The sequence below is a fragment of the Gigantopelta aegis genome, chromosome 12 (genome assembly GCF_016097555.1).
Source record: "Gigantopelta aegis isolate Gae_Host chromosome 12, Gae_host_genome, whole genome shotgun sequence".
NCBI lineage: Eukaryota > Metazoa > Mollusca > Gastropoda > Neomphalida > Peltospiridae > Gigantopelta > Gigantopelta aegis.
The window spans coordinates 7,569,347-7,584,671 of record NC_054710.1 but is presented as its reverse complement, the minus strand read 5'-3'; the positions used below and the strand labels follow the sequence as shown (position 1 = coordinate 7,584,671).

General features: G+C 38.3%; 1 protein-coding gene across 2 annotated transcripts in view; it reads left to right on the top strand.

The window, feature by feature from the left end:
- Positions 1-3,631: 3,631 nt before the first annotated feature.
- Positions 3,632-15,325, top strand: part of LOC121386424 (dixin-like) — a 51,782-nt gene continuing 40,088 nt past the window's right edge. For both annotated transcript variants that reach the window (XM_041517313.1, XM_041517312.1), the window contains exons 1-2: positions 3,632-4,469; positions 13,823-13,952. In XM_041517313.1, the coding sequence (XP_041373247.1) occupies positions 4,380-4,469; positions 13,823-13,952 (220 nt within the window). In that variant the 5' untranslated portion in view covers positions 3,632-4,379. The remainder of the gene's footprint in view (positions 4,470-13,822; positions 13,953-15,325) is intronic.

Here is a 15,325-nt window from a genome sequence, read left to right as displayed (position 1 = left end):
GACGAACCCAGTACCTACAGTCCGATAGCTTAACCACTACGCCACAGATGCCGGTAACTTTTTTGCTATTATATACACACTTTATGTGGATGTCTACGGGAGGGAAGGTGAGGGTGTGTGGGGGGGGGGGTGAATCACTCTCACCCCCTCCCCACCCCCACCCCCGATATCGTGAAAATTTTACAGAGGTATATTGCCATCTATGGACCACCATTCCCCACCTCACCCCACCCCCATTAATTCCCGCCTATAACGTATCCTTTTGAGTTGTAAGCAGTTGTTAGTCCAGGGTCTAATTTATAAAGGTGTGTGTGTGTCTGCTAGACAACAAGGCATCCTCTTAGCAAGTATTTTAGCATTGCACTGCGAGGTCGCAAAGTTGCGAAAGTTTAGTGAATTAGCTCCAGCTGTTTAGACGTCGGGGGCGTACCGTGATCTGAGCCCGTGCTTATAAAACGTTTCGAGTCCATACCCAATCTCTAATGACGTCTCACGCGTACAAATTGTATGGCGTTGCCATGACGTTCACGTCTCAGACTCTATTAGAGTCTCGAGATCGAGGGTGGATCGAATATGGATCGAATATGAAGGGCTCTTAATTAGTAATTAACATGTTATATGTTAAAGCTTGGTAAAGTTATATTAATATTATTAATTTATTTAAGCGAGCCCGACTGAAAATGGCACCAACTAAATTAATAAGTAAATACATAACCTGATATTTCCTATTTATACATTTTTATTTATTTTGGTGCACTTGAAAACTAACTAACATGTTTTATAAAGTAAAGCCCCTTTTATTATTTTTTTAGGACATTTGGTCTTACCAACAAAATTTCTAAATTCTCCCCATCATCTCAACTACTCCCCCCTCCCCTATTCCCCAACCCTTCCTGCCCCGGAACCACCCACTGGCTATGTCAGAGGCTGGATCCGTGGTAGGCGTGCCTGAACCTTTATTGGATATGGGCACGTAAATACGGTTCCTTCCTTCGAATATGAACCTGGCAGCTCCTTTTATGTAATTTCCCCCTTGACATCTATAATAAATCTGTAAAAAAAAAAAAAAAATCCCTAACCCCTTCGGTTCCTGTGATGCTGATCGCCATACCTGACAGTGTGTATTAGTATGCAAATTACATAAACCAATGTATAAATGTAACAGTTGTTAGTCAGATTTCTGACCCCCCCCCCCCCCCCCCCCCCAAATAAAAATACTGAACCACATATTTAGGAACTGACTGATCCACTAGCTGTTATGATTCCACACTGGCTCAGAATATTCGGTCACACTTCCGTTCATTCTCCTCGTGTAAACACGTCTAGACATCGATGACGAATATTTGTTATGACGAACTAAAACTATTCGGTATTCGGGTAATTGTTCGTATTTCACATGTCAGTATGTTAAATATTACGTTCCGTACGATTTACAGTAGCCTACATATATTGACGAAATTTTGAAATGTGAACGACGTAACAAGTGTTACCTATTCAATTCCCATATTTTTACATTTAAAGGGACATTCTTGAGTTTGCTGCAATTTTTAAAGATGTGATCGACTAACAGAGACTTTTTAATGATTGTAATTCCATATCAAATATATTTTTCTGCATAAAATTTTAGTGGCTGTATATTAAATGTGCTTTCTGATCATTCTAATATTTCTACTAGGTTAAATTTTATTTTATTTCCTAAAATATTATATTTTTCGTACGTATGAAATTATTTGAAGACCAAATCCAGTTTGGGCTTCTTACAAATATTAAGACGACCAGAAACACATTGAATATACAGACACTGATATTACAAAAATGGTTTCAAATAGAATATCATTTTGCAAACGGATCACTACGCATTTTACATGCGTTACAACAGGTATTGTGGGTAAAATAAAGGAAATACATGGTGAAAATGTTTTAGGCTAGCTAAGTTTGCCCGAACATCTCCATCGTTTTTGCCCGAATTCGAGAATTTGCTGCAACACTGGAGGAGGGACAGTTGCCCCCCACCCCCGTCTTGAACGCTTATGGTCTCAACCAGTGCACCACGACTGGCCGTAGTATGCGTGTTGCGGCTGTGTCAAAGGGCTTATAAAAGATCTTTTACTGCTAATAAAAATAAAATGTAGCGGCTTTCCTCTAACACTGTAAGGATTACCAAATGTTTGACATTCATTAGGGAATTATTAATGAATCAATGCGCTCTAGTGGTGTCGTTAAATAAAACAAACTTAACCTTGATTTGCGTTGTTAGTAAAACGGTAATAATTATTATCAGATTAGATGATGATTCGTTTATGGCTTCTATAGTTTCCATTACATGCATATGTTAAATGAAGAAACTTGTGTGTGCGTGCGTGCGTGTGTGTGTATGGCAGGCAAATGGAATTTCCGTGTGTTTTGGTTAGCCTTTTGACGAAACCGAACACTGCATTATGATAAAACTGTACACCACATTTTTAAACTTCAAGACAGCACCGTCAACCGCAATCCCTAACAACGTGTTCTAAAACATTTATAACATCAAATTAAATACTGCGACTGAAGGAAGGAAGGAAATGTTTTATTTAACGACGCACTCAACACATTTTATTTACGGTTATATGGCGTCAGGCATATGGTTAAGGACCACACAGATATTGAGAGAGGAAACCCGCTGTCGCCACTTCATAGCAGCAAGGGATCTTTTATATGCACCATCCCACAGACAGGATAGTACATACCACGGCCTTTGTTACACCAGTTGTGGAGCATTGGTTGGAACGAGAAATATCCCAATGGGTCCATCAACGGGGATCGATCGATATCCTAGACCGACCGACCGCGCATCGAGCGAACGCTTTACCACTGGGCTACGTCCCGCCCCTATTGCGACTGCGACAAGAATTAACAAAATATTATACTAAAATAAAATTTAAAAAAAGTAATTTTTCAATAAAATCTCACATATAGGTATCCTGAAGCTGAAATTGTTCCGATAACTAATAATTATTGAATAAAAATTATACGATTTATTTGTTTCAGTTTATCAAAAGCCAAAAACAACTTAAAATATACTGGTAACAACGTCATTTGACTATTGGCCAGTGTAGAATTGTTACAGTGTGATTAATCTTGTAGGCCTTTTCTTTTCTTTTTCTTTTAGTGCTTATATCCAATTAAGGTTCAAGCACGCTGTCCTGGGCACACACCTCAGCTATCTCAGTATCTGCGTGGGCTGTCTGTCCAGGACAGTGTGTTAGTTGTTGGGGAAGAGAAGGTGTAGTGGTTTTTAACCTACCCATTAATTCGTTAAAACTCGCCTACCTACCTACCAGCCTTATTTCCGATGGTTTAACCACGACACCACTGAGGCCGGTCTGTAGGCCTACACGTGGATTTGTTTATAAATCGATGCCCCGGAAGTGATAAGAGATCTATCCCGCGCAACCAATCTTTACAAAAATTTAATACACATACACGCTATAGAAAGATAAAACAAAAAATTATATTATGTATAAAACATACACGCTCTATTTCACTCAGATACACGAATATCATAGTTATATGTATTATTAAACTTGTTATTGTAATTCACGTCTGCTCGATATTACTATTTTAGATAATTTATTTACAAAATGGAGTCGCATTGTCGGGAAAGGAATAGTTTTATATGCATATCGACAACAGGTGGCTAGTGTGCAAATCAGCCAAGCATAACCGTGTCACACGCGAATAGCAAGTTATGTTTCGAATCAATTATCTTGGTGTTTTTCGCGGTTTTTGTTTTACACACAGTTAAAATAATATTTTATGGCGTGATTACGATGCTGTCATAATTAAATCAATGTACTTGTAATTTCGTGATAGTCGCGGAGACTACGTATTCTTGGAGCATTTTCTGTAACCGGTATTTATTGTGAATATCAGTGTTAATATCTACAAATAGATTATTCAAGTACTCGAATAAACACTGATAGTTAATTTTTAATTTGACAGTTTGTGAGTTAATATTTAAAATGAAGTTGAACTTAAATTTAATGATTTATAGGCCTAATTGTTAAGTGGAGAATTGTTTATGAATTTTCTAAAAAGTATTTTGAGAATGATATCAGTTTCTGGGACTACATAATTATCATTCCTTGATTAAGTTTGATTTTGAGCATTCATATGCCTACCAACAGTTCCATCTGAGAAATAGGATTGACATTATGTGCATACATTATTATTAAATGTATGTAATATGTAGGCCTATGTCACAGACCTGACACTCGAAAAGCAAATAAATTTATAGGAGAAAAGGAATTCAACCGAAAACATCCATTAAATTGCCACAGTGTATCAGACTGATTGTCAGGAGACGCCTGAGTTAGTTGAATTTTAAATGGAATCTGACAATGTCCGATAGAGGAAGCCCAATCAGAAGTGTACCAAACAGTGAGTCGAGTACACCGGACGAGACATCACATGCCTGGATGGAGTGGCAGGTAACATAATACTTAAACAGCATTGGTGTATATTGCTAATATTTAAGCATTTGGAATTAATTTTTGCTGGTGTTTAATTTAAAAAAAAATTCTTCCAGAGGCAAAATAATCTTTAATTTCCAATCGCCTATTAGTATTACATGTATCCATGTATGTTCACGAGTGTAACCTCAGCAGTGTTTTTGCCAGAAAGAAATTTTGGGTACGGCGCTATGGAATTGAATATTTACGTGTGTTCTGAATCAGTGTTCATGCAACCACAGTCAACTGGGGGTATGGGGGGCCTCCCCAAGAAAGAAAATGGGTTAGATTTAGGGTTAAGAAAATCATACAGTATTGATAAGACTCTAAGAGTCATCAATTTTGTCAAACAGTCAACTTTAAAAAATAAAATAAGTCAAAAAAATTGAGTATGGGGCCATACCCATTTTACCCTCTGGCAGAAACCCTAGCTGCTCAGGGCTATTCACAATTACATAACACTCTTGCGGGCTTTCTGCTGGAAAATAATTTGAGGGTACATAATAAAAACAAAACAGATGTGAGTCCGACACACAGACTCAGTCAGAGACTGCTTAGATCCTGTTACAAATGTTCCTACTCACTATTTTTAAAAATTTAGTCAATTAAATGTTAATTGCATACATGTGCATTTAATACATCAATTTAATTGGGAAACGAATGGGAAAATTTGCAGATGGACAACCTGATTTCGTAATAAGAAAGTTCAAACACTACAATGTTAATGAAAAACCGACTGTGCGATGGGAATTCCCTGACCTCGTTTTATGTTGCACGAGCTCACATAGATAAAGTGAAAACTAACTTCACAAAGAGTCTACTTACCCATTTTAGTAACGTGCTGGATTGTAACATTCTAAATAGCTTTTTATCGATCCTACAAGGTTTTTGGCAATTTACTTCAAGCACCAACATGAAATATACCATGATTTATAAATAAAAGCCTAATTTCTTAAATGCCTTCAAAAAGGAGGGGGTATTCAAAGACGTGGGCCTACTTCTGGTCAGATATGGTACTCGATATAATAACCATGGGAAACAGGTTTCATGATTTGACTGACATGCTATCGACACGGTACCGGAAGCTTTCGTTTCCATGAAATCCAGGGGCCTGACGCGCTCATGTGCGCGCACGCACACACACACACACACACACACTGTACATAGGGGAGGCAGGGAGTCAGGGAGTGGGGGTGAAGGTCAGTTATAGTTTTGTTACTTGCACAACCAATCTAAGTCTGAACGGCCTCACAGTCTTGGCTAAGCTTTGAAATGGCGGATGACGAACGGAATTACAAAAATCACAAGTATACAAACCGGAAAAATTAAGAGCCTGTTTGTGTTTGGAAATTTTGTTTGCACGGCGGACGATTCAATTGTAAATTTTACTCGTCTGGGGCAAGTGGACAAGTACTTTTGGCCAGCTCTGTCGGTCATTTCAAAATCACAAACATTGGTACCTGGAAAGAAAATCTGTAACACTTTACAAAGTTATATCAATTAATAAAAAATCAAATGAGATAACATTAAAAATGAAAATTCAGGTGTAACAAAATTTAAGTGTCATAAGGACTCTCTGTTTGTAAATCTTTAGAACCCGCCACCAACCCAGCAAGCCCTGCTATGCATCTCCATGCAGTAGAACAGAAGATACACTAAATGTTTTGCATGAAACTATGAAAAAGATTGCCATTCAATACTGTGGTTTCCCTAGATTTTGAGATATATGTTGACTGTCATTTCGAAGAATCAATGTAATTTGTACATATAACTTTTACGAGCCGTGCAGGCTCCTATGCTAGCCAAGCTAGAGAGTCCTATATGATTTTTGTGAGCCTTGGGCTCCCAGACTTCTCAAAATTGCACATTGATCTTCCCTTCATGGGTGAGGGGGTGTCTATATTCTTATTCCCTTAGCAGTGCATAGCATTTAAACATTTAACATGGTAGACAAAATGCAGAGCTCTGTTGTTTTCTCCATTTTTTATTCTCATCCGTCAGGCCATAGGATTTCAAATTTTATGGGAAACACTTTTTTGGTTCCATGTCTTGTGATCATCGGAACCCATTGGCCATCGGAAACTGTTTTTAAAAAATAATTATGTATTATTTTTTTTGAATAGTTGTACTTGATATATTAATCATAGGAAACTAAATGATCGTTTCCATGAAATCCGAAGGCCAATCACTGTATAAAAGTTTTTAAAAAGTTTGTTTTGTTTAAGGACCCCACTAGAGCACATTGATTTATTAATCATCATCTGTTGGATGTCGAACTATATAAAAGATCCCATGCTGCTAATGGAATGTCCCTTGAAGACTACATGTACACACAGTGAAACCCCTCTAAAACGGACATCCTCGGGACCAAGTAAAAAGTCCAGTTTTAAGAGGTATCCAGTTTAAAGAGGTTCTCTTCTACACAGCTATTTAAAAAATGACCATGAAAAATGTCTGGTTTTGAGGGAATTCCGGTTTACAGAGGGTCCGGGTTTGAGAGGTTTCACTGTACATGTACAAAATGTATGTGTTACAATTACCAAATGTTTGGGGTAGGTGCTGTCCTGTCTTTGGGAAAAAACATGTAGTGGGTTTCCTTTTGGGTACTGGTTGGGATTGGAAGGAAGGAAATGTTTTATTTAATGGCGCACTCAACACATTTTATTTATGGTTATATGACATTGGACATATGGTTAAGGACCACACAGATATTGAGAGAGGAAACCCGCTGTCACCACTTCATGGACTACTTTTTCCAATTAGCACTAGCAGCAAAGGATCTTTTATATGCACCATCCCAAAGACAGGATAGTACATACCACAGCCTTTGTTACACCAGTTGTGGAGCACTAGCTGGAATGAGAAATAGCCTAATGGGCCCACTGATGGGGATCGATCCTAGATCGAACACGCATCAGGCGAGCGCTGTACCACTGGGTTAAAAACAAAATGGATCGACTGAGATGCTTTGATCATACAATGAAAGCCCGTCAGACAGGCACTCTAGATGTATCAACTGAGTTGGATCTTACCCCCTTTGTAGACTCGGTGTCTTTGTGTCTGTTGTAGTTCAAACTCCATTTTCCTTCAACCTAATACTCTGTTGCTGTTTGGTTTTTGTTTTGTACGGAGGCAAAATGTAGTTTAGGCTACTTCAAACACTAGGGGGGGCGGGACGTATCCCATTGGTAAAACGTTCACTTGATGCGCAGTCAATCTGGGATCGATCCCCATCGGTGGTCCCATTGCACTATTTCTCATTCCAGCCAGTGCACCACAACTGGTATATCAAAGGCCGTGGTATGTACTACCCTGTCTTTGGGATGGTGCATATAAAAGATCCCTTGCTGCTAATCGAAAAGAGCAGCTCATGAAGTGGTGACAGCGGGTTTCCTCTTTCAATATCTATGTGATCCTTAACCATAATATGTCCAACGCCATATAACCGTAAATAAAATGTGTTGAGTGCCTCGTTAAATAAAACATTCCTTTCTTTTTTTCAAATTCTAGGACAATGAGAAATTCTTATTATATATATATATATATACACACTCACAATCTCTTTAACAGTTTATATAAAACTAATAATGTTATCACCAAACACAAAAGGAAAGGAGCGTTTCCTGCTGAAGTCCTAACTTCCTGAACAATATACAGTGAAACCCATGTTTAAATAGCAGCATGTCAGGCTAGTATCAGAAAGTGTCCCTTTGAAAGAGGTGGCTGGTTAACACATGTTAATTAGTATTAACTGTGTATTTGATTTGAGAGGTCATTAAGACGAGGAGCTGCTTAATTAACAGAGCAGGGCTCAAAATAACGGCTAATATGAAAAACGAAAAGCCGTCTTTTTTTCAGACTTAGCATACATTAACCTCAGACTTAGCATGCATTAACCTCAGACTTGGCATACATTAACCTCAGACTTGGCATACATTAACCTCAGACTTAGCATACATTAACCTCGGACTTAGCATGTACATTAACCTCAGACTTAGCGTACATTAACCTCAGACTTAGCATGTACATTAACCTCAGACTTTGTGTACATTAACCTCAGACTTTGTGTACATTAACCTCAGACTTAGCATGTACATTAACCTCAGACTTGGTGTACATTAACCTCAGACTTGGCATACATTAACCTCAGACTTGGCGTACATTAACCTCAGACTTGGCGTACATTAACCTCTGAGTTAGCATTCATTAACCTCAGACTCGGCATACATTAACCTCAGACTTGGCATACATTAACCTCAGACTCGGACCTGCTAAAACCACACAAAAATCAAGTCATTTTATAAAAGACGGATGTTTTTTACAATTATATTATAGATCTACTATTTAGCTTACGATTTCGTATATTCTATAAGGCTGTAAAAATATGTCTCTGATTTCAGCACATCCCAAAGTCTCTATACCTCCGGTGATAGAAATAGGCAGAAATTTCAGTTGTCCACTGAATAAGTACATTTACATTTACAAATCGTACTCGAAATAGCAGTCTATGAAAAGGGAACAGCCGTCTGTGTTTCAGACCTATATTATATATGTACATGTAGTATATGTGAAGTAAAAGTTAACCTGCGAAAACCACACAGAAATCACAAGTCATTGTATAAAAGACAAGATGTTTTTTACAATTATCTTATAGATCTGGGACCTAATTCACTAAACTCTCACAACTTTGTGATCTCGTAGTGCAATGCTAAAAGACTTAAAAAGAGGATGCTTTGTTGTCTAGCAGAGCCTAAGAGAGCTTTGATAATTAGGGTCCTGGGGCATAATTCACTAAACTCTTGCAACTTTACGATCTCGTAGTGCAATGCTAAAAGACTTGCAAAGAGGATGCTTTGTTGTCTAGCAGAGCCTAAGAGAGTTTTGTGAGTTAGGCCCCTGCTATTTAGCTCACAATTCTGTATATCTGAATTCCATTATGCTCTACAATACATCTTAGAGATCCTTCTTCTTTTCGTTCACTTGTTGACTACACGTCGAGGCCAGCAGTGACTATGAACGATACGGTTCTCTGTAGATCACTTCTTGTGCCATACAGCTTCTTCTGGAGAGTTGTTTAAGTTGTCCAGGTAGTCTCCCTCAGCTGCTGTAGGTTTATGCAGTCTCGGATGACATGTTCAGTCGTCTGTTCTGTTTCTCCACAGGAGCACATGGAAGAAGGTACCAGCCAGAACCTCTTATGCATATATGCTGTTAGAGATCCTGATTTCACTACATCCCAAAACCTTTATACCCCAGCAGGCCCCTGAAAATTGGGAGAACGATAATTTTGTTAACCTCATCGGTCGCGCAAATCTTAATTTTGTGTAACCTATTTTTTATTCACGCATTGAATTAAAGACACTATTTACATGGACATAACAGGTTACACAAAAAAGGAAATGGGTTACCTGAATTTGTTTCTGCGTAGCCGATGAACAGGTTACGCACATTTTTAGTTCTCGGAGTCCCACCCAGGCTCTCATCAAGGTTCAAAACTCGCCCAAAAATATGGTGGCCCCAAAAATAATAATGTATGTTGGCAAATTATGGTAAGCAAACCACAAGCAAGATTTTAATGTGGAATACAGATATTAATAGTGGCTCATATGTTATAGCTCTAAAGAAGATAATATTATTTAGGTGACTAACAGGCCATTGGTCGTATTTGGCGACCTGGTCACAGGCTGTTTCAAGTCCTGGTCTCATATTTCCAAAAGTACATATTTTTTCTTTGCAGGACATATTTCTTTAAAACACAATGACAGGTGGCCCATATTTTACTTTATATTTTGTGCTTTGCAGAGGGAACCGTTTAAACAAGCATGACTGTGAGCACTATTAAATACAGTGAGCAGGATGTGATAAGTACATGTAGTATTGTGTGGCTGTTAAGTCTTGTACAGTTCGAGGTTTCCGTTTGTGAAATATTCAATATATGTTGTGTTAGGGAGTACGAGTATATATGTGTATATTCTAAAAAAAAAAGTCTATGATGGAGTGTTTATAAATCAATGTATGTACAGTGAGAAGGATATAATAAGTAGTATTGTGTGGCTGTTAAGTCTTGTACAGTTCGAGGTTTCCGTTTGTGAAGTACATGTTTTGTGAAATACATGTTCTGTAAGGGAGTACAAGTAATAGTATATATGTGTATATTCTATACGTGTTGGAGTGTTTATAATGTATGTACATGCAATTGACAGAAACGTCATATAGTACGTACATGTACGCGTATGCACATGACTTCAGTGTGTTAAGATGTGTGTTATATATTAAGATGTGTGGTATATATTAAGATGTGTATTATGTGTTAAGATGTGTGTTATACAAGCTTCATACTATGTATATGTGGTTTAGTTTTTTCACCACTTAAGTTTCATGAGCAAAATGAAGCCAAGCTGAAGATCACTCTTGAAATGGAGCTGTAGGCAAGTTATCGTTTACGCAGTTTGAAATAAACTATATTGAACATTTTATTGCAAGGGAATCAATTGGCCACTCACCTAAAATGTTCCAGGGGAGTGTGGAGAAGAGAGCAAGTAAATAGCAAAGACTGAGACTAGTTCCCATTTTTCACTTGGATACATTTGAGTTAACTTGTGTGTGTCGTCAGTACTTTTTGTGTGCCGTCAGCACTTTTTGTGTGTCATCAGTAGTGTCGTCAGTACCTTTTGTGTGCCGTCAGCACTTTTTGTGTGCCGTCAGCACTTTTTGTGTGTCATCAGTAGTGTCGTCAGTACTTTTTGTGTGTCATCAGTACTTTTTGTGTGTCGTCAGTACCTTTTGTGTGTCATTAGTATCTTTTGGGTGGCGTCATCCGAGTGGTGCACAATGTCGGATTTGTTCCTTCAGTTTATGTATTCGATGCCCATCTACTATGATGATGAGGATGTAGAACAAGGGAGTAAGGCAGAACTTGTTTTTCAGGTAAGGGTGGTTCCACAACTGAGCATGGGGGGAGTGTGTGTGTGGAGGGTGTTTTTGTATTCCTCCTACAAAATACAAGGCTGCATGGATTTGTTTGTGTTTTTTGGTGGGTGGACTAAGGGAAAAAGGGCACATCAATTAACTTAAGAAGTATAATTTTGCCTTGTAATTTTTTCTTACAGTAGCAGGTCAATTTTATTTCAACTTTATTTTCGTGCTTATATCCACTTAAGATTCAAACACACTGTCCTGGGCACACACCTCAGCTATGTGGGCTGTATGTCCAGGACAGTGGGTTAGTTGTTAGTGTGAGAGAAGAGGGTGTAGTAGTCTTACACCTACGCATTGAGTCGTTAAAACTTGCTCTGGGTGGGAGCCAGTACCTGGCTTCGAACCCAGTACCTGGCTTCGAACCCAGTACCTACCAGCCTTAAATGTCTGATGGCTTAACCATAACACCACCGAAGCTGGTAGCAGGTCAAAAGAAATATACAGTCAGACCTTGTTGCAACGACCGTCGTAACTACGACATTTACACCATCCGACCACCAATTGTCGGGAACAAACGTACATCAATGTTATTCTGTTCATTACACCGGAATTCACACTTTCCAACACAGACAGAGCAAATTAGGAACAAATGTGCATCCGACATCTGAAAACACCTCTTTACAACGACATTACATAATCACAGATACCGTAGCATGTTGGCAGTACACACACAGCCACAGAGAATCCTTGATCTCTTAGTGAGACGACTGTGTCACATGCTTTCTAAGCTACTGTCTGCGAAATCTGTAGACATGTATTGCTTTTGCAAATAAGCCTTTAGTTAACCAATTAAAGGATTAACTTCAAACAATAAAATCTTCTATTTTCATGATATTTTGTAAACGAAACAGGTACCAATCGTATTATTTTTAACCAAGCAATGACGGTGAATGCGCCTTGTTTAATATATTTAATGATGGTTTTTAAAACATATCTAATGTATGTACATATATTTGTTGTTTGACATAATAATTGCACTGCATTAATTATTAAAATGCTGTTCAGTCATCAATTAATATTAATTAGTATTTTTGTTACGTTATTTTGGCAATGGAGATAAATCATGACAATTCGATACCGGCATTTTCAATATCATGACAAAGTGACCCAGGGACGAACATGGTCGTTGTAATGAGGTCTGACTGTACATGTACATGTATGTCTGGCTAAAAAAAACCCCAAAAACATGACCTGCTGAAAGGGCAAGGTTTGCGATAATGTGTGAAAATTTGCAAACTCCAAGATGTACTAGTTAATTTTTGAGAGCATTATAATTTGCGGAATTAAAATATACCACCAGGGCTCGACCTTATCGGTAGCCTGGGGTGTTTTGGCTACCAGTTTCTCACTCGGGCTATCAGATGTTTAAACCTGATAGTCCACCGGGCTACTAGATTTTTTTTTGGCACCTCCAGTTACTCTGCAATCAACAAGATGCTTAAACATAAAAAAAAACCACATCCTAAAACAATGTTTAAATAAGAATAAATTATTTTGCTTATTTCTCTCCTTTTTTAAAAGTTTATTAAAATTATGGGCTGCCAATTGTACTGAGGGCTACCAGATTTCATAACCTGGAAGCCCAGTGGGCTACCACTGAAAAAAGTTAAGGTCAAGGCCTGACTGGTCCACCATCTTGAAGAACAATGTATATAAACGTAAATAGCAGGTCTGTGATAGAATGTATAGATCTGTTTTGTTATGGAGTGGGACATAGCCCAGTGGTACAGCGCTCGCTCGATGCGTGGTCGGTGTGAGGTCGATCCCAGTCGTTTGGTTTTTGTTTTGTACAGAATTATTTTGAGGCAAAATGTAGTTTAGGCTACTTAAACACGGGGGGAGGGGGGGGTAGCCCAGTGATGCGCGGTCAGTCTGGGATCGATCCCCATTGGTGGCCCCATTGCACTATTTCTCATTCCAGCTAGTGCACCACAACTGGTATATCAAAGGCCGTGGTATGTACTACCCTGTCTGTGGGATGGTGCATATAAAAGATCCCTTGCTGCTAATCGAAAAGAGTAGCTCATGAAGTGGCGATAGCGGGTTTTCTCTCAATATCTGCTTGGTCCTTAACCATATTCGACGCCATATACCAGTAACCGTAAATAAAATGTGTTGAGTGCGTCGTTAAAACATTTCTTTCTGTTTTGTTGAAAAATCATCTGATTGTTAAAGAGTGGTTTCAGCAGGTGAATTTCTTTGTAAGGTCTAAAAATTAATTCATCTTCACTTTGGGCACACTGCTGTTTCGAGCCCTGTCGCTTACTTAGTAATTTTTAACTTCGTCATTCTCATGGTATGATTTTAAAATGTAACCTAACTGAATACTAAAACTTTTTAATGTATTGTTTCAGCAACAACTGAAGGCTTATGTGGACTGGCTGAACTCGCAGTTAAAGAAAAAACCTGGAGCTAGACTCGTGGAAGATCTCCGCAATGACGTCAAAGATGGCGTGGCTCTTATCGAACTCATTGAAGTTGTTGGTATGTGCTGTCCTAATTGGGAAAGTGTGTATAATGAAAAATGTAGCAGTCCCTACCTGATTTGTCACATTGCTCTTCCTATACATTCCATGATGTATATGTAAGAACTAGTAAAAGTATCATTGGTAATGTGAGGGGTGGGATGTATCCCAATGGTAAAGCGTTTGCCTGTAAGTCGATCTCGGCTCTAAGTCAAGTCCCTAATTTCAAGCCCTGAAAACATATTTTTATTGACCCGTTTATAAGTCGACCCATGAAAAACAACTTATAAATATTGAAGTATTTCTTATTTTCAGCACATGAGAACAATAATGTACAATATTTGAACAAAAGAAAATTAGTTTACAAACTTTGGTTTTCACATTTTGTACATCGCAGTCAAACTACATGGCATCAAAACGAAATATTCCCTTAATAGATAGTGAAAGCTGTTTGACTGTTACCGTATGGCACTGTACAGCATGGTTTTGTGCACAGACAACAACTTTATTTATAAACACTGACAACAGATCACTACGATAAAACTGAAAGTACATGTATCTTCATCGGTTTATCACATGTTTTGCCGCCATATTAATACATGTAAGGGGGATAACTCTGGAAAGTACACTGGTTTTTGTACCAAATGATGTGTGTCCCTATTGCTCTAGTGAACTGCAGAGATCAATCTGAGTTATTTTAACTAAGTGGACTGTTGTCTTGGCATGTGAGTGAGATCGCACGCCTTCTCGCATAACCAATACCGCTCTACTGGCAAAAAAAAAAGGTTATAAAAAAAAAAAAAGTGTCAAATTAACATATTTGAGTATAAATACAGGGCATACTTCAACAATAAAACTTGTAAAAATAATCCCCAAAACGGTAATATTTTTGGGTGACATTTTTTTACCCTCTTATAAGTCGACACACACACACCCCCACCCACCCACCCCCAAGTTATAAAATAAATTTTGGGTGAAAAAAATTCGACTTACAGGCGAAGATATATGGTAGTCTGTTTGGGATCGATCCCCATCAATGTGGCCCATTGGGATATTTCTCGTTCCAACCAGTGCACCATGACTTCTATATCAAAGGCTGTGGTATGTGCTATCCTGTCTGTGGGATGGTGCATATAAAAGATCCCTTGCTCTTAATGAAAAAATTGACAGAGTTTCCTCTCTAAGACTATGTTAAAATTACATAAGAAAACGTGATAAAATGTATGTTACCTTTGTGTCGTTTGTTTGAAGGAAAATATTTGCCTTGGTGCCCATATTTTTATTATTAAGCCAGATCAGGACTTGTTGCCAACCTGCACCCCCACCCCTCCACCAGTAAAATTTGACCCCTGTACTAGACTGCCAGTGTGAGCAAGGTACATATATATGTTA